At 41.0% G+C, this 26,839-nt stretch overlaps 1 protein-coding gene across 1 annotated transcript in view; it reads right to left on the bottom strand.

Moving 5' to 3' along the window:
- Positions 1–5,853: 5,853 nt before the first annotated feature.
- T265_12490 (hypothetical protein) overlaps positions 5,854–26,839 on the bottom strand; it is a gene marked incomplete at both ends in the record, with an annotated part of 23,856 nt that continues 2,870 nt past the window's right edge. The window contains 6 exons of the mRNA XM_009164014.1: positions 5,854–6,419; positions 11,653–11,932; positions 13,430–13,930; positions 16,301–16,495; positions 18,977–19,347; positions 23,706–24,967. Coding sequence (XP_009162278.1) covers positions 5,959–6,419; positions 11,653–11,932; positions 13,430–13,930; positions 16,301–16,495; positions 18,977–19,347; positions 23,706–24,967 — 3,070 coding nt within the window. The remainder of the gene's footprint in view (positions 6,420–11,652; positions 11,933–13,429; positions 13,931–16,300; positions 16,496–18,976; positions 19,348–23,705; positions 24,968–26,839) is intronic.

Here is a 26,839-nt window from a genome sequence, read left to right as displayed (position 1 = left end):
CACACTGATAGTTCACTCTCAGTCGACATAAACGCGTGGATTTACCTTAATCGCAAAGCACGAAAGGAGCTGGTTCTAGCGGAAATTCAAACATTGACATCGGTTGGCAGCCATATCTTGTAGTGTCTCCAACCAGGCACAGTGAGGATCACGCGGTCCCCATCCTGGAAGGCGAGTAGCACCGACAGCACCCAAGCGTTTCGTGATCTCCTTCATACTCCTCTGCCAGGTCATGGGTTGGCCACCTCTCTGTTTACGCCACTCCGAATTGGGCGTGGAAAACAGTACTCTCTTCGGCAAACGATGGTTCGGCATGCGTAAAACATGTCCCAACCGACTAACCTTTATGTAGAATACGACACAAACAACCTCACTTAAGTGGAATGCATGCAAGCTGATGCGTATGGACCAGATTTGGACTGGCTGGGGTAGTTTGTTCCATGACGGTCAGTCTCATACGACTCAGTTTTTAATGCGCCTACCTAGATTTAACTTCACGCGAATTTCTTCTGACAGCCAAGCCGATAAATGCCACAAATGATGTGTGTAGAAACCAGCGAGTGAGCAAGTAGAAGTCGTAGCACTAGCAGAAAAGTGAGATCTTAGTTTTCTTCATTCAGTCCCAGTTATAGTCGCAGAGTTTTGTTAATTTGAGAAATCCAAGTGAAAATGTAATAAACGATGCGCCGACATAACTTCCACTCGGCATTTAACAGCATTTGTTTGCTTGAGTGAAATATCGAGTAACATGAGCCAACTGAGGAACACTTTTACAATAAAACTGCATCCCCATAAGCAGTCACAATTATTGACGTCAATAAGTAATTACATAATTCTTATCGGTTGAATATTGACTCAGATCATAAAATGTACTGTTTTATCAGAAACGCTTTTAACCATCCTTTTGTCGGAAAGCTTTTCATCTTGTGTGCTGAGGATATCCTGAGTTTGTATATAAATCACGAGGACTTTAGCATAATAAGCCGTGTCCAATTCCAAGTCAGATATATAATGACCCAGGATGAATAGAGTTTGTCTGTTAGAATCTTTCAACACAGTCCTAAAGTGTTGGCACAATGTGGAGCTAACGTGCCAGCAAGCTGAATTTCATATCATCTGCTTGACCGGAATCTAATTGCAGAACTATCCATGTGTCCCTTCATGTAATCACCGATTGTTGCAAGTTTGGAAGATGTAGACAACTTGAAAGTTTCCCCAACATAATTCGGTTTGCCTGCATCCTACACTGTCAAATGTTCATCGATTTGAGCATTATTTCCATAGATTTTTTCTTATGTCTTTCTTATTTAACTTTTAGCTGAATTTTCCGGCTTACAGTGCACGGAATACCGGAATTCACGCTTTTCCGCAAATAGGCCACCTTGTTTTGCTTTGTCGCTCTTTGTTGACTACTTACTTCGTACAGCTCCTAAATAGAGGGAAATAAACCCTGTGTCATTCTTACCAAAAATCCATCTCGGAGTATGAGAAACCTTGGCTAATCCCCAACATAATTCGGTTTGCCTGCATCCTACACTGTCAAATGTTCATCGATTTGAGCATTATTTCCATAGATTTTTTCTTATGTCTTTCTTATTTAACTTTTAGCTGAATTTTCCGGCTTACAGTGCACGGAATACCGGAATTCACGTTTTTCCGCAAATAGGCCACCTTGTTTTGCTTTGTCGCTCTTTGTTGACTACTTACTTCGTACAGCTCCTAAATAGAGGGAAATAAACCCTGTGTCATTCTTACCAAAAATCCATCTCGGAGTATGAGAAACCTAGGCTAAGTTCCAGAGAAAAGGGTTCATCACCGTCGCTTGTTGTTTGGTTTAAATTAAACTTCTGTATTTCAAAACTGAGAACTCATTAACAAACCACCAAAGCGGACCTGTGTAGATTTCAGCCTAATTGCGCCAGAGCTACTGCAGAACGTAACTGCTGGCACACGATGTTTTGTCGTTAGCGCTGACATTGGCTGACTCCCCTCATTAACCTCAATGGCATACCTCTTACTACCAATTCAACTCACATGTGGGTTGAATTAGACGGCCTTGAGAGTCTTGGCCAAGAAATCTGCTCAAAAACCTCGTGCTGGTGCAGTTACTTTGCACGGTTTTCTGAAATTATTTTCACCATTATTGGCAGAAATACACCAACTCTGGAAGTCGATACTCGGGCTACCGCGCAGCCATAGGGGAAAAGAGCGTAAAAACTAGTTAGAAGGGTAGAAAGGTATCCTTAAAAAGATACCAGGTAGGGCAATGGCGCCTAAATTTAGTGCCTTCAAGAAAAAGCTGTAAAGCTATAAAAGGAGAACAGCAAACAGTCCTTAGTCCAAACTGAACGCGTCCTCGAGTTACACTTCCCACTAGCTGAGACAGTCTACTTCGGAAACGGGATCTCCAGCGATAAGAAAAGTGTTTGAGCCCTCTGTGCCAAATAGGAGAGTGGATAGTTCCTGATAAAATGTAGCTTTCGCGGAATTGGAGCCACAATTCCTAGGCGAATGCACAGAAGCTACAAATAAAGTACATACTTTATAACGGCCAGTTGTGATTCTCATGGGGGCTGACAAGCAAGCCGTAAAATTTGGCTGTGCATGAGGACCCAATCAATAAGGAAGTCTCGACAGAGAGGAGGCTGACAGGCAAAAATTCCGACGTTACTCTCCACAACAGATGTGGAATCATTTAGAGTTTGTACGTGGTGATGCCTAGGAAACAAACGTGCCATAAGCCAGGTTAACGTACTTGGACATTTATTGATTCAAAGCGCAGCGAATATTTTTTGAAGAAGTCTCAGCAGTGCGCTCCAGTGAACCTCATTAGTTGATCACTCAAGTGGGTGCGATAAAAGCAGGGAATGAGGTGAAAGAAGTGGGTGCGGTTCGACGTCGGTCTTGGCATGCTATCAGTCACTTTGTTGAGTATAGGCCAGGCATACTCTAGCTGGGATCTGAGGATGGATGAGCTTTAAGTAGGACAGAGATTTGAAGGAAACATTGGGGATTTCTCTATTAGTTTTCTTACCTTCTCTGTTGTATGAGGCAGTTAGGACGACCAAGCTGATCGCATCACCCAAAAGCCGATTTAACGTGAAAAAAATGGCATTTGTACGGTTATCATATGTAAGTGTGCTGTGATTCCACTAGGGCTACTAAATTCAGGTAACAGGACGACTGAGGTCCTCAGGTGAAGCTTGTGGCTCAAAAGCCTTATCGCTAAGCAATGGGCGTTGGGGTTAGACTACTGGAATAGTTCAGCTTGTTTAGGAACCGTTCCTACCAACACGTCCCAAACCCTAATCTGCAGCGTAAGAAACATTTTTGGTTTAACCAATAAAAAAACAGATGTGATGGTCTCTAAGAATGTCACATAAACCACCGTAGCCCCTGCAGCTCAATAGGTCACGGAGGCGCACGAAGGGATGCATAACGTTGACGTCTCTGCACCATGGATTTCAGTGGTACTCTCCCATGTGAAGAACAAGGCAGTGAAACAAAGTTCTGGAGGCCATATCTATTACTCGTCTTAGACCATCCCCTGCGCTTATAAGGACCTAAGTGGAGTACTCCCGTTGTTTTAGGACTATATAAACGTTGTAAACTGTTTTACAAGTTTTCCAGCAAAATTATATCGTTCCGTAACATAGCTGCTTTTGCTGACTTGCTCAGATTGATCAGGGTATCACCGTCACTGCAGAACACGGGATATGAGCTGCATTCCCTTCTCTACGAAATCTCCACAAGCCTCTCTAACTTCCCAAATTACGAGTTACCACGGAAAACCTGTTCCTATCTCACATTGATACCCCGAAAACCAGGCCTGTTCAACTGATTAGGACACGGCCATTTTGTGCCAATTTTGAGATATTCCCAACAGATGATCGTCGTAAGATTACAAAACTCGGGCAAAAACACGGTAGCTCAGTCCAGCAAACTAACCCTTCAAGTAAAAAACTACTTGGCTTACTAAATAGACTTGAAATAGTCACCGCGTAAATTACGTACGACTCACTAGGGAAGTTCGCATTGACTGATGTCAAATAAGAGTTTTCATGGACAATATGGTTTTTCTAAACATTGGTATCGACTGACACTCCCGGAAGTTTGCAAGGTGTGTTTATTCTTCGGTTCTTAACACCACGGTGGTATATGGCATTAACCCAATACTTTTGTGCTTCGATAATAAGGAGATGAAAATGTCAAGTTATACGGGAAAAAATGACTCTTCCTGTGAGTAGGACACACGCATTCACATTAGAACCTCAGTTGTTCTATTTTAAAAATTTACCGCGTTATGACGTAATCAATGAGATAATCGTGGTTCAAACATATTTGGTCCTCTCCAAGACCCACAAAGTGCACAGCGTGGTTGTTCTAACCAACAGTAAACACGTAATGTGATGCGTCTCAGATCTCCTGAATCGTTTACTTAATATCCTCGTGACTAATCTCAAAACGCATCATTATTAGATATTCCCACTACCTACAAAATTGGGTAACATCCTAGCAAAGCAATGTGGCTCTTTGTAATGTGTGGGTCTACCTCCGAAGCTTCACTGTCCAAACGGATAATGAACACTAAGGTACGTAGTACGCACCTGTAATGATGATAATAAGCGTATCGTGTACAAACCGGGCTGATTTATGTGGTCATTGATTCGCGGTAAAAGTGGAGTTGCTGAAATCTTCGGTTCAAGGTTGTGATACTTAGCCCCGGGTGCTGCATGTGATCAATGACAAGCGTGAACCGGCCGCACGGTGTTCATAGGCTTTCTTCAATATTAAAGACCCTTTCGTGAAAGGGTACAGCCTAATTGGAACCGAAGATGGAATATTGTGAAAAATTCAGAAGGTTTCTAGTTGTGGATTTTTCTCGCAGGTGCAATAAATCTGGGAAAGACGAAATGGTGAACAGAAAAAGGAAACGGCATCCTAATTGTTGTTGTTGCACCTCATTAAACACTTGGGGAAAGCACAGGGCTCCAAACATACCAGACTAAACCGAAAAATTAATTCACTTCTAACTGAAGTCAAGCTATAAAAAACGTCCATTAGTGCAGTTTTTTCACAACTTTGACGAAGCGTTCCCAAGTACCTCAGTTTATCTCATAGTAAACGTTTTAAGTGCGTTCATCTTTCCATGTCTGGTTGGAGAGTAATCTAAATGTACCCACTTATGCGAATCTGTTTGAACTACTTAGTCCTGAGTCCTAGTCAAGCTCACCTATACAATCAAAGTGTCCGGTAGTGGGAATAGTGCGTCTAATTTACTCACCATGGAATGTAGAGAGACTACCACGATAAAAACAGTGTTGCTTTACATGTAAGCAATTCACTTGTACGACGCACGATTATAGTTATGATATACCGGTAAGTCTGTGCATTGCTGATAAGTTCTACTGAGAGCGAAATTCGAGTCATTTGCTTCCTTCCTTTTGTCCGAAATCAACAAAACAATTTCGCTAGGACAGGAAGACAGTGATATGCAGGTGAGTTCCACCAGTAGCCAATTCTATTTCTGCTCACGTTCTTGTTGGTTATTAGAAAGTCCGTATGAAAGTCCCAGGATAGCATTGTTTGTCCGTACTGTTGGACGTTTCACGAGGTAAGAATTGTCACTACTTCAAAAAAGCGCCTTAAGGAAAAAAGCTCTTGTTGGGATAAGTAGCATTATTTGTTCGAGAAATTGAGCACATTTAACCTTCCTAATTTAGGATGTCGGCCATGCACAGAGCGTTCTGGTTACTGGAGCAAACCAGTTAACGGGAAGATTGGTTCTCAAAGGACAAGCGTCCTGAGCAAGACACTCATTTAAGAAACAAGCTAACATCAGTTCAAATAATTTATATATTATTTTGGCATGGTGAAAGATCTGTGTAGCACAGCAAGTAAACACAATTATTGTACACCGTTTTGATACCCGAAATCTTGACAGACTCGAGTCAATTACTACTGAGCTATCAGACAATCTAAATGAGTCTTTAAACAAGCCAAGTCATTTGATACGGTACCTACTGAATCCGGTTGAAGCCACTGAATCTTGACGGTGGTCGGATATATGAGTGCGATGGCAGTCGACGGGACAAGAGTTCCATCCATGTTGACCAGGTTGTTGTGTCCCAAAGAGAAATCAGTAATCTTGTCCGAGTTCGCATCCGGATAGTTTTGGTTGTTTTCTCTTTGGTCCTCTTCTGTAATGAGACTGACTCCTTTGCAGGTCAGATTTCCCAAAATATCCCAACTACACACTTGTCCAGAAGAACTCAAGCTGAAAAATACGGATGGTAACGATTGAGTCCAGGAAATTTTAATAGCACTGTCAAGTTGAACCCGACACTGGGAGAGATACCACTGCTGTAAGACAAAAGGGTGCCGCATACTGAAGAGTCGAATCACCCCATCAGTGTATCCTGTCAATGAGAAAAATGAATTAGTTTAAACTCAAACTTTCGGATGTACAAGGGTGATGTTACAATCCTACTCTACAATCAAACGAAACGGAGAATATAACGATAAATTCTACACTCAGTTACTGATAAAACTGCATGATAAAGTAACTTCCACAATGTCCTCAGGACTCACTTGTATGACGCACAATGATGGAACAGTAAGGTAAGATTTTGAGCAAATTTAGAAGTTAGTTGTGCTACACGTGAGAAAGGTGTCAAAACACTGGTTGTTCGGGTACGTTTACCGAGCGGCTTTTGATCTGTTCATTGAGCTTGGCATTTCCCTTGCAAAAGTGTCTCCACCAATGAAAAAATTCGTTCGGATGTAACATGCTTTTGGTGTTTATCTGCCATGCCCCTCGAAGGAAGCATGAGGGATGTAATACTATCAGCTTGGCCTAGGAGCGGTCGAGATGCCACATTTGGTTTCGAACGACGAACCTTCTTGTCAGTTATTTTTCGCGTTAACCACTGAGCTGTCTCAACACAGATCAAAAAGATATCCTCAGCACGCAATTGCCGCTGTTAGTTTGATTGTTTAGCAATCTCTAACATTCTGGTGGTCGTCATGATTGGCCTACGAATAAACTGAATATTGAACGTTAAACCTGGTTCAACAACAGTCACAACTATACTTCAACGGAGAGGCTTCACCAAACTGGTGGATTTTGTGGTCGTTTGAACTTGTTGTTTATATACGTTAAACGAGTTACGTAGTTTCGCCGCTTTGTTAGCCACGCATTTGTAGGGATCCACTTGAGGGTAATATCCCCCTGAATTGCTGCAATACACAACTTAGTACGTATACAGAGCAATACCCTGTCTTCGACCCTGTCTCCAACGCGAAAAACATTTGAGACAGAAAATATCTTGGCGTCTTCCATACTCACAGCCAACCATAGTTGTAGGACTTTTGAAACACCAAGCACTGTAACTTAGAAAACTCATTAGGTGCACGTACGCAAAGTTCAGAGTTTGAGCAAATCTGCTATCAGGTCATTGCTACAATCTCTAACGACACACTGAATTGTAAAATACAGTGCATAATATAGAAGGTTAATCGGTCATTTGTTTAGTTCAGTAAAAAGTATATTTTTTACGTGATAATCAAATGTTTTGTGTCGGAGATTTGTTAGCTGTGTCTCCCGGCTATTTAAAGAGGAAAAAATTTAGAAAATATTAAGGACGTAAATGAGGGTTACTACAAGCTTCATCAGTCCTTCTTGTTTGGAACAATAAATCAAATTAATGGAATCGAGGATGAGGAAATTTTAAAACGTTTTGAGAGATTTGTTGCTGGTCTATTGTGACTGACACCTCCAGTTCATATCCCGAAAATCAAGACCCCAACTCAAGATACGGACCTCATCGTCCTCCAAAAGCCATGAGTTGCCAATTTACTCCATGGCATCTTTCGAAGAAGGAAGTCCCTCTGTAGTTCAAGGCACATTCTTGTTTCATCAATCCATACCACTTAGTTAAACCAGGCGTTATATTGGCTGGCATCCGTTTCCGATTTGTCGATTCAGCTTTGTGGACCTGACATGTGGAACCAACTAAACACTTTACACCGTAGCACATTCGGGAGAACAAAACTAGGGAATGAATAGTAGGGGCAGTTATAATTCACAACAGGTAGCCTGCGAATCCCGAGTACAGTGGTGACTGTTAAACAGTTGCCTGCCTAAATTGTGGTCCGGTATCCGGCGCCAGTCATAATACATATATACATACAATACATAATACATATATGGCTGGGTAGTGCCAGCCACTATACAGCCTGGTCTATACATCGATGTCAAAAGAAAGTCATTTCTGTCGCTGTTATTGGCTTAAATTCCCGAAATTTCAAGAGCATCCAGGTTGGGTTTTGCGAAGAAACCGAAACAGCTCACCCACTGAACTCAATGTGTTTGTTCCCGACAGATTGTGAGACTGTGACGCTAACAAGTAGAACCTAGAATATACAAACACGGAGCTCTGTGTTGGCTATGGCTTGGCTTGATTCAGCTGACATAACGACGATGCTTGAATTTCATTTCTGGCAAAACCTCAGGCCTAGTACAACAAATTGTTCAGTGTATTAAGGCATACTAGCCGGTCTCAACCCAAACCAGCTGTCACAACCGTGTCGTGGTACCACCACAGAAATTTTACTTTTTCTACTTTACAGGTGGCTTGAAGTAGTCGTGTGGCTGTCAGCGCCAATTAGTCAAATCGTGCACTGATTAACTTATCTTCGACGTGATAGAACCAACAACAGGAAAAGACCGTTGGTTTAGGGTAATTTCTGGGAGGTAGGAGATAAAAGACAAAACATTCCTCCTAATACACCATAAAACTGCTTCGGTATGTATGTACTTACTGAATGTCTCTACCCGGTATGTTGGTTTATGTCTTTATTTTCAGTTAAGCGTGATGAGGAGGGTAAATTAAAATGAGGGATATAGGTAAAACTGTATTCCCCATATTGTCTATTTCGTATTACGCTTGGGATGCATGCAATGTTTTCAAAGTGTTACTAGCAAGTCTTCTTGTGAAATGTGGCTCATTGCTACTCTTGTCCACCAATTTCGTCCAGATGTTCGTCTAACATGGTTTGTTACATGCTGGATGACTGGATACAATCCATAACGTTCACTGATTGTTGGATCCTTATGAATGCGGTGATCACCTGGGACAAATAGCCCGCTTACTAGGCAGACAAAGTCAATGAAATTTGGAAACAAAAGCAGCACAGTAATGATAGCCACTGTGAACAAACCACCGGTGATGCATTTAGGGCTCAATTCGTGCAGTGCACCTCATAAGTGTTATAGAAGTAGACATCAAACTGGATACATGAATGACTATAGATAAGCTACCTTCCGCAACCATCAGTCGGTTTCGTGATCAACTCTAGCTGCTTCCCCCTCCTGGGTCGGTCGAACTGTTTTAATAGCAACTCAAGTATCATTGTTATTCAGAAACGACGGGAATAAAGTCGAGCCCTCACTGCAGCCTCGATAAAACTGAGTCGTCTATTTTATTATTCAGCGCCCAAAGATCCAGGTTTTTCAAATTACATCTGATGGCTACAATGAATCATCATCTAATGGATTTATAATCGAGCTCATTGTTATTCTCGGCGGTATCCTTACGCTTACAACGGTACTTAGATTTCCACTCCCAAATTAACTTAAACACCTCCTACACATCAATTTCAGAAATACACTGATTTGCATTTCCAAAAGATGAAATATGGACAGGGATCAAATCTGGGCAATTTCAAGGTGAAAAGGTGATAAAAGCTGCTAACGTGGCTGCACAATGTTGTGTGTATGTCCATGCAAAACACTCAAGAACAGCCCGTTTCGATATCCAGGGAAAACATCGAGTCTGGTGGCAGCAAATGACTGAAGCGCATCAGGAAACATAGGACCGTGTGACCAACTTGGGTAATGGAATTCGCTTGTAATGGACAATATATTAATCACATCGCCACTTAAGTTACACGATACACTAAGCTGTTTTAGGTAAACGCACTAAGCGGAAAATTCATCACCTGGTGGTGCATGTGACTTGGTCTGACTTGTGTCTGTTCACGCTGCGACTGGCTTGTTCGCTTCCGCATTTGAGCACTATAGTTTGGATGTGAGCGGCTTTGTTTAGTTTAAAACGATGCAATTACATGCAACAAACTACTTTCCTACTTATTCTGCTTGAGATTATCGAACACCGTTGAAGTTTGGTGTCTACCTTCATGATTACGAAGGGATGTAGGCGGTGGTCTTGCATGTTAGGAACCGAAAACACTCCCAGTTGGAATTCCAAAGCCGCTACGTAACCAAAGCAGACAAGTTGAGTGAGCAAATAATCGATAATAAACACTGGTTTTAACAACCATCAAAACAAATGAGTACATAATGTTTGAAGTCCGCGCAAATGAATGCGCGCCTAACCACGAAAAAGTGAGCAAACTGACCACCCAATCAGCTTTACTTTTGCCTCTTCTCAGTTCATTATTAAAACCTTTTGGTCGGTCAGGACCGGTTTTCCTGACTCCAGTGTCGTAACCCTTCATGATCATTCTAGCAAGACTTGGTCAAGATTAGCCGATCTATCCAAATAGTTTTCTTCGTCGCAGTTAAGTCAGTTTCATTCAGTTCTAAGCTACGTCCATCTCTCCTTGTGGATTACTATACATGTAGGGCTATCGTGTTTTTCAGAGATGTGGCTCAAACACTTGTTTGACTTGAGGTAGCGTGCGGATGGCAGTAGCAATGAAAACTCTTTCCAAAGCACAATGTAGTATCATGTGTCTCAATAAGGTCATTTACTCAGGTTGCACTGGAGGTTACGTTGACAAGTGAGGTCATTTCCTGTCACATGGTTGAGAAGGACAGATAAGTGAGGGCTTCCCTTGAAGTCTTTTATGTGCGTTGATTAGTTTAACGGGGTTGCCTGCTCACAGTTTAAGAATGTAGACTTTAGTACAACGTCGTTTTGTTGCTACTGGCATGACTACAGTGGTCCACCCAACAGCATAAAAAAACCCTGATAATGCGGAAAGGAAATTCACTCACACCCTGCTTTCCACACTACTACTTCGCACACCATAGTTTTCTGTTCACATCGCTGGACAAAGTCAATAGGGGGTGAACGTCTTGAACAGTATGGGGTGATTACTTTTCCGGAGATGGTAGGGTTGTATTACGGGCTCTCTAATAGTGCAACGTTAAGAACGATTCCAATAAGTGCAGTTTTGTTTGTACATTGCAGTGAAAAATGGCTTTCTGATCCTTAGCATACAAAACCATAAGTGAAATAGGCCCCCAGAATATTCCGGAACGTGGTACTGGTTTCGAGAATCGAGTAGAAAGAGAACCCCCGAAGTCAGCTAAATAATAAATAATGGCACCGGACAATCCTTATTTATCAAAAGCATTCCAATCAATGAACAAAGATTACGGCATGCAACACCATAAGTTTAAGCAACCAAATAAAATGCGACGGCATCTGTTTTATAATTTTCGTGGACCAATTTCATGACAACAAACTCTTATGTCACCGAGTGATGTGGTTGTGTGGACACTGGTTCCGTAGCAGGCACAATGAAATGTTCAAAAATGACATCAGTTTACATTTTGGATTCATGAAAGAATAAAACAGAGAGAACACACATGGCAGATACCCATCCCCAAAAGGATCATACCTGCTATCACAATATTTAGGGTTCGTTCCGGATGAACTGCCAAGCAAATAAGGGCTGCTCGACTAGGGGGGTGTTCGAACTCTTTTGGATAGATATTTCGTTCTATAGAACGAGACTGCTGTACCAGTCTCCCATCATTAAACCCAACAAGGAAATTGCCTTCATGAGTTATGGACATCACCGTTGCAATAGCTTTCGTCCTCTTACAAAACTCCGTTTTTGACTGTAAGCGTCCTCTGTCCTCTTCGTGTTCCTGACTGAAGGAAGTAAACGGTGGTAGCTACAACGGGATAAATACAGCAAATGCTCGAAACAAAGTTCACTATCTCATGCTTTAGAATAATAGAAGCATCAGTAAGGAAAACCTGGAAACACAAGTTATTCCCTTCCTGTACTTAATGCACTAATACCAATATGGTGCAGACATATGGTAAGCATTTACTTTTCATAGTGTAGACACAAACCGGAGTTTTCATAAAACCGCTTTGGTCGTGCCAAATCAATATCTAAAGGGAAAACCAGGCCAGCTTCAAAACTTATTTAGTGACCTAACCAACAACTTGATTGAAGTGAATGCACAGCGAGTCCTAACTTTCTACAGGGTTTTCAGGACATCTGCGCTAAAATTCTGCCTTACCCTGAATGTTTCGTTCAGTGTTGTGTCGGCTACGTCAGCAGCGTTTTCGCAAATATTCAGTGTTACTCATAGGTCAAGAGTAGCCTGCTGTTAAATACGTTTTTGTGGTCGTGACGAATGATGTCGGACCGTCGTCTTTTAACCACGACCTCAGAAAATATGGGATACATTTTTATTCAAGCACCGAAACTAATGCCTCACACTGAATAACCCTCCAGCTGGTTAGTGGCGACAGGATTATTCGGAGTTTTCTTCGTCCACTGTTTTTTTGCGCACTTCGTATTGAAGAACAAGTAGACCTGAATACATCTTACTGTATGACTGTACTATAGCGATGAAGTTAATTTTTCAGGGGTCAAGAGGATGGCAACTTTGAAGATGGTTGGACTAATAAGATATCCAAAATATCCGCGGTAGGTCTTATTTTATTTGGTTTTTGTCAGCCATCTTAGGAAGGTCCACTGAGACATAGCGAACTCCCGTTAGGCATAAACCGCACTCGAATTCCGGGATCAAGTTCACTCTATTTCTTCCACGTGGATAAGCATATAATCTCGTTAACATAGACGGATCTTTTGATGTACAAAGCCACCCTTGCATGAGGTGACCTGAATCGCCCAATACACAATTCAGTGTGAACAAAGTTTTCCAGTCTTTCGGGCGCACCTTTCACATATTTGAGGATTTTACTAGAATAACGGATCTTTTGATGTACAAAGCCACCCTTGCATGAGGTGACCTGAATCGCCCAATACACAATTCAGTGCGAACAAAGTTTTCCAGTCTTTCGGGCGCACCTTTCACATATTTGAGGATTTTATCTAGAATAACCGCAAACGTGAAACTTCATTTACGTTCATTCGATAAATTTGGGAGCAACCTTTGTCCGCCTTCGTGTGGTCTCCTCAAATTAGCCTTAATGCGGCCTAGCAAATCATTCGGCAGCCGCCAGACGACGCCGGTTAAGAAAAGGGTGATTCTTATTATTGAATTGCGCTGGATTTTGATAAACCGGCGATTAGAGCACGGACCATTACTGTTTTGCACGTTTAGGTATTGTTTTTAACAGCTATGGGTTATCTAGTCCCGAAATTCATGAAACGAGAGAAATCTAGATAAGAATGGATGTGAAACAGTTACCTCAGAACACGGTACCCGAACACTAAGGTACATCAGTCGCAACATCCGTACAGTGTGTCGACTTGGCCGAAGACCCAAGTCAACCTGCGATCCAGCCATGGTTTCATATACGTTTTTCTGTATGCCAATGCCTTGCGTCATAATCAACCATATGCTGAGCTCTCCTGAGCAATCAAGGGCAGCAAACTGAAAGTCAGATTTCACTGGTCTGCCTTTCAAGACACTAATCCATTCTAGTGCGATAATGCCAGCATGGTGATTGCCAGCATCTGACTTCTTTAGCGGCTCCAGATGAACGGTTTGGGCGGACGGCGTTGGTTCGAGCTTTTGAATTTCAATTCCGGATGTGGAATAAATTGGCAACCTTGTCCTGCACGACACTAATCCTTCGGTTGCTTGTGTCTTCAGGTGCTTCGTTGCACTCCAGTGAGATTGCAGCTCGTTTGGTAAATGACACAAATCCCACAAGCATAGACTTCCGTCAGTAAGACCTCCGATAACCTGAAACATAAGTATGGTGGTGCACCTGAAATAAACTGAAAGCAGATGAAAATATTTGAATAAGCAATACGCTTAAGGGTTTGAATCTGATATGGGGTAAATTGTCCAAACGACCAAACACTCCCAATGATAAGATAATTCTATAATGAAGGTTAAAAATAGTTTATTGTGACAATATGATAACACCAACTACTTTTTAACATGTTTCAGCGTTTAGTCTTCTTTTAGATAGCGTAAAGTAATTTAACAGTCCATACTAGTTTTTTCGTGCGACAGAGAGGAGTTCCAATAAAAAAACTACCCTATTCAGAGAAGAGGTCTCCCCATTCACTCTAAGACATTCTCAACATCTAGGGACACTGTCGCTGAAGCTTTATGGCTAACGAGTTATAGTTTATTCACAATTTTTGAAGAACAATTAACAGGTAATTAAGGGTTGTCGAATTAGTAAGTGCTTGCCTGAAATCGGCTCAAACAGGACGGCCAATTATTTAGATACCGCAGCGTTAACAAAAGGACAAAGCCCTGTCATGTGTTTTAAAAATACATATCATTTGAAGTTGAAGAATGTTCTAAACTAACGTTTTGCTAAAAACGGTCTTTGTACATATTGCGACAACGTTAAAATTCCTCCTAAATTCCCGACTACAGTTCCACTGGTGATGTACAGAAATGAACCATTTCTGGAAGATCCAAAGACAGACTTTATCGAATAATGCGTCCGATGGACTGACAAAAAGCGGAAAACTGCAGCGACCATCATTAGGCTACCCTAGGACTCTATTCCATCAAGAGTATTGAATGGTGTTATAGCGATGCTGAATTAGGCACGCAATTAGTGAAACGTTGTAGACCATCAACAAGGGAATTAAACTCATTTCCGATAACAGCTGAGCTCTACAGCTGACTCCGAACAATAAGAACTCCTTGGCCAAATCAGCACCTTTGGTTCAGTGTTTAAGGCACGAACTTACTGATAAAAAGATCCGTGGTTCAAACCTAACCGCAAAATCTAGACAGGTGTCTAAGCTTGGGTAACCTGGAAGTATTTCAGCTCTCGAGCATTGCGGCTACGCATTGAAAGGGACGTTACAGCTGACCGAATACGAATACGATTCAGTCAGCTGCTGACTGATTCAGACGATCACCTGACTACTGTAGAATAGGTAGAAATTTCTATGTGACTGGATATCAATCCTTGTGGGCAACTGGATTAACATCGGTGTGTGTATTCGGATTCTGTTCACGCTGAGTGGTTGAATTCGACTAATCTAATGCTAGTATCTCATTCTGGACTAGTTGAAACCGTTCTGCTTTCTCCTCAAGTACGATGGCCACGAGAACAACAGCCCTTTCATTCGTAGAGCTTAAGAACCCACAGATTCATTTAAAACCGACACATTCTGTGACGGGTGTCCAGGCGCATACCAGATACAGACGGAACAATGCCACTCAAACCGAGAGATGTAGCGCTTGAACAAGACAGCAAGCCGGTTCTCACGTTTTAAAGTCTTAAAAGCTGCATTCTGTTTCTCCAGGTGATGATACAAACTTGCCAACCTGGTTAAGAGCCCGTTAAACTTGTTATCAGATAGACTGTAAATGGTGCGAAAGTCCCTTACCAAAAAACTGATCAGGTTGATGCTCTGAGCCCATCATAAAGTGAATTCGAACAAAATATCACACAATCAGTCATCAAAAGTACAATAAAGCATTCTTGATTGATTTGAGTGAAAGAATTTGTCAAACTTCACTAGAACAGCATGTTATGGCAATCCTGAAGACTTGTTTCATCTGCCACCACTCTTATTGCTGTATTTCGGTTCATTCAACGCATACTTCTACGAACCTTCAGTTTCTAATGGAAATTATTACCTAACAAACAACGATGGTTCCACTTTATGCAGTACCAGGAGATTTGTGGTAAGATTCATGAGGTTATCCATAATTTTTCCTATGGATTCTCACTTACTTTCATTAGAACTACGAAGCTGACATAATGACGAGCACCACAAAAACTAAGCCTAACCAAACGATTAACCTAGCACTACGATGACACGCGTATCGCGAATATTGTGCCAAAAATGGAGCATTACCGGTCTCTTACCCAATATTTAGCCATTTACGTACTCAATGCTCTCCTGAGTTGCCCAATCGATGTGGTCATGCTTGACCTCAAACCTTATCACGTCTCCCATGTCCAAACTTTGGGGTGCGTAGCAGCATCACACTCAATGTAAAAGAACTAGACTCACTTTTTGCTAAAAGTTAACAAGGCACAAGGCTGAAATAACGAACCTCAGCCATATGATTATTACGGAATAAAGTTATACACAGTGCCGAACTTCCTTGGAGGTGCACTGAACTTACATAATTAGCAGCTGAATCTGGGCTGAAGCCTGCACAGTTGATTATACGGTCACGGTTCTCAGGTGCTGACAGTCCAGGACAAAATAATTGAAACATTGGAAGGCCTGAACCGTCGGAAATGGACCACACGTATATGACATCACCAGAGGGACGATTGAAACCGCAACGATCTCCACTGGTGTCGCTAGTGAGTGACTAGGTAAAAAGAAGTAGTTACACAGTGCTTACAATGAAGGTACTATGATCTCCATTTCCAAACGCTCTATATATGTTGACTGAAAGAAGCGTTTTTATGACAGAATTATAGGGAAACCTGAAGGTTCCGGATATCGCATTGTTACGTCTGATAGCTTACATGAGTAAATGTAAACTAAAATCAGTTTTTTCCTCAGTCTAACTACTTGACGGTGTAATTTTTTATGGACTCACGTTATTTTCTGAAAGTGACGCCATGCGGTGTTCCCCTATAGAACATTTTCTCACCGTACTGGTATATTCACAAGGATCTTTCATATAATTTAACTTAAGGGCTTCCCCTGACACATCGATGTGGCCAGTACAGGCAGGTCGAAATAACACAAACCCTTCAAGATGAAGTCACCTCATTGGAAGTCATCCCCATGCACGCTATTTATGGTGGCCCCTAGCATCTCATCTAGTTTGGTCAAATGGAGAAGAAACGTAAGCCGTGTGCACATTCATTATAGCAAGTAATCCTTATTTGAAATAATAAACAGCGCGCATCTCGGAGAGTTCGAACCTGCAAGCTTTCAGTCAGTGGTAAGCATTTTTTGTCAGGAGCGGTTGAACAGCAGTGCAATCAACTCTTACTTAAACTTTAATTAAAAATTGTTGTTTCTCCAACTAACTGTTCCTTGCGTGAATGAAGCATCATTTTTTGTTGACCTTGCAAGTTTCTGAGGTTTCTTAGTAATTCTCCAAGTCGAACATCTGCTAATTTCCCAGTGATCTCAGAGGAAACGCCGGAAATACTTATTATTTCCAACACAACTAGAGCATAGTGCAGCCGTGGTTTCACTGATTCGGTGACCGACTCCCCAAGCCACCAGAAATATTTCACAACATCCATCTTGTCTGGAAACATAGGAGAACCAGCTTCATTTGCTAACCTATTCAGTCGGAATCAAGAACTATTGTGCTGTTAGGACTTAGACACCTATTTTGCTAGATGTCAGTAACATCAGTAATATAACGAAAAAATGCAAAATCCGAAACTTCGAAACGGGTCTGTTTAAACTGAAAACAAATTTGTAGTTTATCCCATTACTTGAGACAACCTGTTGATTGAGAAAGAACCGATTGAGGACAATAATTAATCTATTACTCAGTATACGGCGTTCACGTTCATCCTATTTTTGTTCTGCAAGATCTTCTTTACCGCATGCAACGACCAGCATGATGCCGAATACCCTGTTTAACTCATTCTTTAGAATGCAAAAAATTGTTTAACATATTCCTCAGTGCCATTGGTTTGAAATGATATATGTACTACTGTCTTGGATAGATTCTGATCACTCTCACGATCCACGGAGCAGCCTACTGAAGTATTTACCTAACTTTTATTCAACGATGATATACAGGCCTGCTTGTGTTATTCGTCAATTCGCACGCGTTCATGCACAACTTCTTGGCTTTGTTGCTGTAGCTCGTGAGATGGCACATGCAGTCGCCCCGTGAAAAATGTCCACGTGGATACTCCTTACTTCTCCTTGACCTGGTTGCTTGGTATCCCTTGAGGCCTAAATAAAACCGATATTGGAAACCAACCCTTGAAGGTGGGCTTATAGCAGTAAGATACACTCCCTGAGCGATAATGAACTGATAACAATTCACTTTTAACACGACGTTAAGACCTCAAAAGATCATGATTCCTCACTTGTTGATATATCGTTACATCGCAATCATTAAATCGAAAGACACTAGGTCACAAATGATCACCGTGATAAAATCTACAATACAGCTTGTAAATTGCCCATTTATTTACAGATTTGTTTAGTTCTAAACAAGACCGAAAGTAATAAAGATTGGGAGAAAGAATTTTTCCGATCACCATACTACTCTGCTGTATGTCGAACCTGAACCAGTACTGTCAGTCCATGAGGCACTCTAGAAGTAAAGCGAAATGACTTGGAGACGAATGTGTTCCGATAATGTGAACGAGACAAAATTAAGCGTATATTAGGAAGTTGAAAACAGCAGCCCGACCGCCTGATGCAAATCATGCAATTAGTTCTATCTTTTCATTCGAGCTGTCCTACCAACTATCTAAATATCTGCCGTGATCAATTTTATATCAACATACGACGCCTTCCAAGAGCAACATAGATTCACTCACACAGAAGGAAAGTGCCAGTACGATGATTGAAACTTCCGTGTTTTGGTCACTGACCGCCGGATAAACAAAGCGATGGAGTATGACAAAAGGAAATCATAATGTTTTACTCACAGACACTAGTTTCATCTTATTCTACTCGTCTATGCCGTTTCTTTTATGAGCCTTCGATTTGTATTGTCCAGAAGAAGCTATCACTAAAGCATTAGATTTTCTCAATTTGTCTTGAATTTACCAGTGTTTAGCACGCATGTATTGAAAGCTTCTTCTACCTAACAAGACTATGAAGATGCACAAACTAGAGTGGCTTTGAAATCGCTCACTTTGTTACCACCATGGACTGTGATAAGCCTGTCTCCATTGAAAGGTGCAAATTCGCAGAATAGACACCCACTACTTCCGTACACAGAATGTGTCAATTTTTCGGGAGTATCTTCTTCTGAATGGAAGAGGTCCTGAGCCGGTACATTCCCTAAATCTTGGATAGCCTCTTCTTCAAGGATTCTAGAAATGAGGCGCAACTGCTTGAGGAAACCACGTGTTGCGGGTAGCGCACCTCGTGAAGGGGTTGTGTTTGAATCTTTTGCAGCAATGGAGGATCTCCCGTGGTTTGGGTGGAAATCTTCCAACAGTTCGTTTATTATCGCGGTTAAGGCATCTTCGTAGACCATTGGTATATGATTGGAATTCAGGTCTTAATAAATTTATGAAAGATGTAAGCGGAATAGGGGTTAGAGTGTCATTTATTTTGCTAAAGATAAAATAAAGCTACCTCCATAATATTCTAATGGAAATACAGATTTGAGATACGTAGTCTTCCAAAAGCTGGCTTTCTGGAACTCTGTTTAGGACCAAAGTGTCTCCCTCAGGCCGAACTGATTAATCAATCGGCCAGCAATCCCATCGAAAACAGCGAGGCAGAAAGCGTACCCGCTACAAACAGATAACAAATGCTTACTACAAAGACACTTGTGCGTAACATACAGATGTGCTATTACACAAGACGAGTTTCATACCTCACTTGTACGTTCAGTTTGATGGCAGGCCTTCTTTTTAGGTTTCAAAAGTCAGCTCTCTCAAAATATGGACATAAAATTCACATTGAACTTTGATCAAAATAATTTGCATTAATTTCTCCTTGAATAAGATATCTACAATAAGATATACCGGAAAGCTGTTTCTCTAAAGTTGTAGGTGACCCACCACACCGAATCAAAAAATAGTAATAATTTGTAGATAATAAGTTCATTATAAATCATACTTTCTAGACGAGGTCGGTATGTGCTAAAAAGTGTGCAGCTGCTTCGTACATGTTGGAAATCACTATCACGTCCCACTTCAGAATGTTCTCACCGCCTATAGGCTATAAGTAATCTGGTGAGAAAAAGTGAAATTTCACAACCCACATTGGTCTTTCATCTGAAAATTTATAATCCATATCCAGTCGCCGTCCGGTTATGTAACGTCAGATGTACGACCAAAGGCTGATAGCGTAAACTTTTATCCAACCACGAGTTTGCTAGCTTTAAGCAGCTACATTCCATCAGCACTTCGAACAACACATAAGAGGGGAACTGGTTAATGCAAAGATCTGACTCATCATCAGCGAATCACCAACAACAAAAAAACTGATGTTTGTTTTGAATGGTGAAGTTATACAGATCCGTTTGATGTGGCTGCTATAAAACTACAATCACTCACTGTGTGCTTGATGGCCTGTCTCTACGTTCAAGAGTTATTTTTTTATTAACTTTTGTAAAACCGTACTCAATGGGACTAAACGGTCTGACACCTTACTTTCGAGCGTTCATTCAAGGCTTCCCTAAAGTGGATTATCTCTTTTGGAAACCGATGTATACGGGCACGACCTTTTCTCAACGAATCAAAATAACCTAACATTGAGAGTTGTTTCTTACTGCCTGAACTACAAGATGACTCGTAGGGTCCTAATCTTGTGGTTGTTCACGCCCCACATGATGACTTGTTCGACCATTCCCTGATTTACAACCAAGTGGTTGGTTGCATCAAGATCAAAATCACTGATAATGACTGCTTGTTTATTGTTACCCAGTTCACGGGTAAACTTGTATGCGTAACCATTTATGGGGATAGCGCAGATCGGAGAATGTCTACATTCTGAAAAATTACAACGTGTTACTGTGGTCACACACAAACGCTTCATAAATAATGACTGCAAATTTCAATTATTATGTGGGAAATGTCCAACTGGCAACGTGAAACAACGACGGTGTTTCCAAAGAAGGATGGATGAAACCCACAAAAGTCAAAATCAAATTGATCGCTCGGTACTGGGGACTTATTTATTTTCCAAAGCAAGCAGACCTAACTCAGATACGTCAAACTCTCCGCAGAATGAACTAACATGATGGCTAATGTCTTGCAGCTAACTATTTAGAAAGCTGGCAAATATAACAACAAAGTTTCACTAAGTCTTTAGATGCCACAAATATTAATGACAAGATGGATGCTCAACAATGTCCTGAATAAAACCGCCGATTTTTTGTGACTTAATTTTGAGCGCGACGTCCAGCTTGGTAGCTCAACTGGGAGTTTCCAGAAGCTTGCATCTGTTACACATAGAGTTGCAAGTTCTATACTTCACCCTCCAGACAAAACGATATATTGGTCACGGACAATTAACAAAACGTTTCCATCATTATAATGTATAGATTATCTGAGTGGTCTTATAAAAGAACCAGTATATTAAAAGTACTACATCAAGGACATACTGGACGTCTCCAAGGGTAAGGCACTGATCATGAAGCTTATCAGACGTCTGATTAACATGCACACAAATCTCACAGTAACCTACAAGGAAGGTTGTGAGTACTGTCCGTATTTAAGCACTTGCCACACCTAGATCCTGTGTATATTCTGGACACAGAAATTACGTAAAATCTACATGATCTGGGCAGTGTATGCAGTCACCAAGTTCTAACCCTTAAAGGAAAAACTGTGTCTTTAAAACGTCGTCCGGTTCAGTACGTTCAAGCTTTGCATCAGATTTGGTTGAAGCCCAGCTGGATTTTCCACAGACAGCTTGAAAGAAAACTATGATCGCATGCGTTTCGATAAAAAAACACTGAAACTAGGCTAAAATTTCCTGACCGTATAGAAAACCACTGCATTCATAGAATTCCGCTTAAAAGGAGATCAGTCAAATGCTCAATAAATCGAACATTTAGGTTTATCGCCAATAAGTACGTACAGTATTGTGGGCCTAAGATGATGCAAACGTTACACCCATCTATTGTAAAAGGGTAATGTTGTGAGCTCATATCCAACTCCGTACGCTAGTTCACATTTTGGTGCCGAAAAGATAAAACAGACAGGACAGGTAGACGCCTGGACGCCATAATCTCTGAATAAACCTTATTAAATCAAGGATTAAATGAACGACATTTTTGTTCATCATTCTAGCATGTAGTTTGCTCTTACATACCGCTCCATCCTCTTATATCTGTTCAAATGATGCGCACACATAGGAGGACCTTTCCAAATTTCAGCAGCATATTCGTTGTTTAACCTGTGTACTTTATTTCTAAATCCGCATATCCTGGTGAGTATTCCAACTTCAGTTGTGATATTTTAAAGAGTGAAGTCAAGTTCTGCCTAAGTGGAACGTTTACTTCTGTGTTCACATTAAAAATCATCTGCATCTCACTAATCCTATGACCGGTCAGCAGTAGCTGATTCAAATTTTAATTTTATCATGCTTCTATTGACCCAGTGTTGGCGAATTTAACCACCTACCCAAGCCAGCAGCAAGATAAACGTCCCAGTTTGTGTCAGTTCTATCCTGGAGGTATTTTGTAAACAGAAACAACAATTATAATTATCAAAAGTCGAACAATAATAAACAGAGAGAAGTGAAAAAAATCCCAATAAACTGATGTCAGTTGTACGTCAATGGGTACATCATGAGCGGCCAGAGTTTGAAACAACAGAAAGTGATTACGCGCATTCGCAATAAATATGAACAACGACGAACAGAAAAACGGGCAAAAATATCGTGTTCTGATGAACTAGAAACGAAGCACTAAAGTGAAAAATACGCCCATGAGGCCTCTAGATGCACTTTTGCATTGCAAAGCGAGTTCTCTATTTTTTATTTCTTGTTTATTACTCCTTCCTACTTACACATTTAAAGGAAACTAAGAAACTGAAAACTGCTGTTTTCATTCATGAAGACACTGTCATGTTCCCAATGGAATAGAAATGAACAGTTTGTCTCAGAGCACCCGAAGATTCACAATTTCACCGCAATTTTTGCTCAAAAATTCAGCGGCAAAATTCAACGGAAAACTAATGGCATTTTTAAAACAAAATAAAAAGATTGAGTGAACTAGGTCTAATACTAATCAATTTGTCGTTAATGTTTCAAAGAAAGCAAAGTAAAACAAGTATGTCACTTCACCTTGGTGACTGTAGGGTCAGCAAGAACTAGATCCAACGCGTGCGATGTTTTGACGGGATAGTCCGTCAACGAATACGATTAACTGCATTGTGGGTGCACTAAAGCAAGGCGGGGACCTAAAAGCTTAGTAGTGGAAATTGGTGACTGTAGGGTCAGCAAGAACTAGATCCAACGCGTGCGATGTTTTGACGGGATAGTCCGTCAACGAATACGATTAACTGCATTGTGGGTGCACTAAAGCAAGGCGGGGACCTAAAAGCTTATGTAGTGGAAAAAAGGCGAATCACGAGCAAAAATCACGAATCATTATAAGCAATTGAGTCAACTGCAAGAGGATGCCAATTAAATAACAGCCCTTTTAAGTATTCAGCAGTCTGTAAACTGAAGCTTTCGGGAAATCGCAACCATAACTAGGGGCGGGAGTAATGTATATAGAAACTCTCAAGGTAGTGAAAATGATATCTTTACCTGCGATAAAATAGTTGCCATGTAATAATTGAATGAACCAAAAACCGGGGCCAAAGTTAGACCCAAAAACGATTTTTGTTTAAATTTCTTTTGAAGAAGTGGAGGAGGTATCCATAAAAAAGCAAATTACTTATTTGATGACTTACCGCAATGAATCGCTGTTCCAAAACATTCACCAGTGTCTAGTGGCGGCCACTGAGTCCAAACGCCCCCTTCTTTACAGATTTCAACTGGTTCTGTCTGAATATCCCGATCCAAAGCATCTTCATTCGTTTGCACCTGAGCTTGAGAACGATTAGCCTTCCCATATCGTAATATATAGGTGGTATATTCATCCAACGGCCTCAGCTCAAACACATGCCCGCAACCGTCGAACTCTAAGTCAATTAGTCGGCGTAGGTCGTGGGCTCGTCTTAACATACGTCGCTGCACAGACGAATGGCTACATTGAAGTGACCTTTTAAAGTCAATAAACTGGGAGTTCTCAAACTGTGGTTCTGTTTGGTAATTTCTTGTTTTGCAACCGCTTGGAGAATTGGGATTCGCCACAGTGGACCATACAAAAGGTGAAGATTTGTCCTGAGGATCATCACACTGTTGAGATATTACGGCCAGCCTGCCTAGTTCTGCGTCTTCAGAGGCTGAAGACTGCGGGTTGTCAGAATCAGCCTGCTCAAAATCACTTCCGTAATCCTCAAAGTCCTCTAAATACGATTCATACAGTTGGCGCTCTTTAACCGGTACAGTAGATTGAGGACGTCCCTTTTCACTGCTTTCGGTAAACTGCTCGTCGGCCTTCGTACGACTATGGAAGACTTGTTGAGCGGCAACGACATTTTCGGAACCAGTATTTTTTGCTCGACCCGAAGGTCGGTTTGAGAGATGGAACGTTATTTCTTCTGGTGTTTGAAGCTTTCCGGAATAGTCTTGGTGACCAGACACACTAGACGATAGTGCATCCTTAGACACCGTTTCTTCATGGTGCTTTTGGCCCGTAGGGTGACCTTCAGACAAACGTATCTTATAAGATTCTTGATGTTTTAAAAGGCTATCACGTTTTCGACTCCTATCATTTTCCTTCTGAGAGTGGCTCTGCTTTGTGTGCTGTAAACTTTCAAGATTTTGCTTGGAACCTGGTGTACGTACATTGTGTCTTTCCGTTTTAAAAGAGGATACATTTTCACCCATGAGATCGAACGGTTTATGCTTAGAACGCGGAATGCCGGGTTCTTCTGACCTATTGTAATCACCAGCCTCCGGGTTAGCTCGGGGCTTTGTAGTCCTTTTTGTTATCTTTAACTTTTTGTCACTTTGTCCATGATGAGAAGAATCTCTCGCTTTTCGACTATTAGATGCCTTCTTTTCTATTGATTTCGCACGTCTGTCGTCTTTATTCATTGTATGTGATCTAAAATAAAACGAGAGAGTTGCTAACTATGACAGATTGGTCCTGAATGCCAAAGACTAATTTCAAGTAATCAGCATTGATCTGCAGAGTCGGGCAAATAACAGTAATGGATGCAAAGAGAGACGATGACCGAGAGAAACCATATTTGTAGTGTAAACTACGATTTATGAGTAAAATAGTATATGAATGGGAAAAATAAAAAATGCAACAAAAGTTAAACTACAAAAACTGGCTACATTCTCTTGCCTTAGCATACCCTAAGCCTCTCTCTATGGTCCGCCATCCCCAAGTCAAGAAATGTAGTGATTTCGTTGGGTCCAAACTTTGTACCTTGAAACAGTCAGCAAAAAACGCATTTATGTTAGAAACTTCTGTGAGTTTTCAGTAAATCACTAATTTCAGACGTACAGAAAATTCGACTCTAACAATTCCAAGGTAGCTCTATATGATTGGATGACTTTAGTCCCACGTTTTTATAGTAACAAACATTACAAGAGTAGAATTTTATTGGAAGACTGCGGACACCTCTTGCTTGTTAAATTCTTATTATACCCGTAATCAAACCGAACGTCCAGCGCCAAAAGTTATCAGTCACTTTAACTAAGGTCGATATCAGTATCTTGTCGAATATACTAGTCGATGGTTTTACTGGTCTTTCAGTGAATGTCATGGATTTGAGCTTCTCCTAAAGTTATTTGTCATTTTCTGTAAATCACCTGCATCTGTCTGAAAGCAAAAACAGTATTCATTTGACTTACCTGGAAATGATGCTGAACAATGGAGGGATACAGTAGATCTTTAAGGTAATTCACTTGGCGATATACATGCTACATAGGAAGAAACTTTCCAAGCGAACCTTTTCCTAAGCGCTTTTTGCTTCGAACGTTTTCCGTCAGTACTTTAACCCTCGGTTGGGACGTCTGATACACAGGAAGAATCAAGAGGTAAATGTAATTGTTTTGCTAATCAACTATTTTCTGCTTTAAACCGAGATAAAAAGTACAAAGTTTACACTTTTGTACCGTCTTATTTGCGACGAATTGCCAGATCACATCGTTTGAGGCGTGTTCTGCTTTGCAGTAACCGGTATTAAACAGTCTTGCTCGACCAATGCAAACCGTAGGTTTGTGGAGCTTTCTGTGAACAACACTCATGAAAAACAATAAACTACATTGTCCACAAATATTGCGACAACGTGGAATGGTTTTGGTTCTCTTCTTTTTCTCAACGCATTATCCCCAGACACCTACTCATGTTGAGTTCATTTCAGTGCGGAGATTGTTCAAAAAATTAGGCAAAAAGCTCTCCATAAAATGTGTAGAGAATCATACAACCAATTAGTTTTAAAGGTTAACCAGTTCCTTTCCGTCTAAATTACTTTATTGTGACGACAAAGCAATCCGTTTGACTTGAATCAGACTTTGATGCGTCAAAATTTAACTTATGTAGATTACATCAATAGATGAGCGTAATTCCAGACTGAAATCTTCGGTTTCCCAGGAGAGATTTCTTGTTTTCTTTAGTCTGAGTGGTAATGGGGTATCTGTAGGGAAGCAAGCTGGTGACTTCTTCAGTGGAAATATCTCCTGAACTTTTGTTTACAACCTGATTTGGTGCAGACATGAGGACTTGAGTCTCACCTACTACGCAGTATTGATGAAGATTCCCGACAAACCACGAATCCTATTGTAAAATACGAGCAACTTTGCCATCCCAGGATGAAAAACTACTGTAGTAACTCTTGGTCTGTGTTTGTCATTGCAAACCCCACAACTAAACTAATTTCAGCCGGTTGTTGTGGGTAGCGTTGGAGAGGGAGGGATTCTATCCCGTGAAGATATATATATATATATATATATGGATATGTAAAAG

This window comes from Opisthorchis viverrini (genome assembly GCF_000715545.1).
Source record: "Opisthorchis viverrini unplaced genomic scaffold opera_v5_2, whole genome shotgun sequence".
Classification (NCBI taxonomy): domain Eukaryota; kingdom Metazoa; phylum Platyhelminthes; class Trematoda; order Opisthorchiida; family Opisthorchiidae; genus Opisthorchis; species Opisthorchis viverrini.
This window is presented reverse-complemented; position numbering and strand designations above follow the sequence as displayed.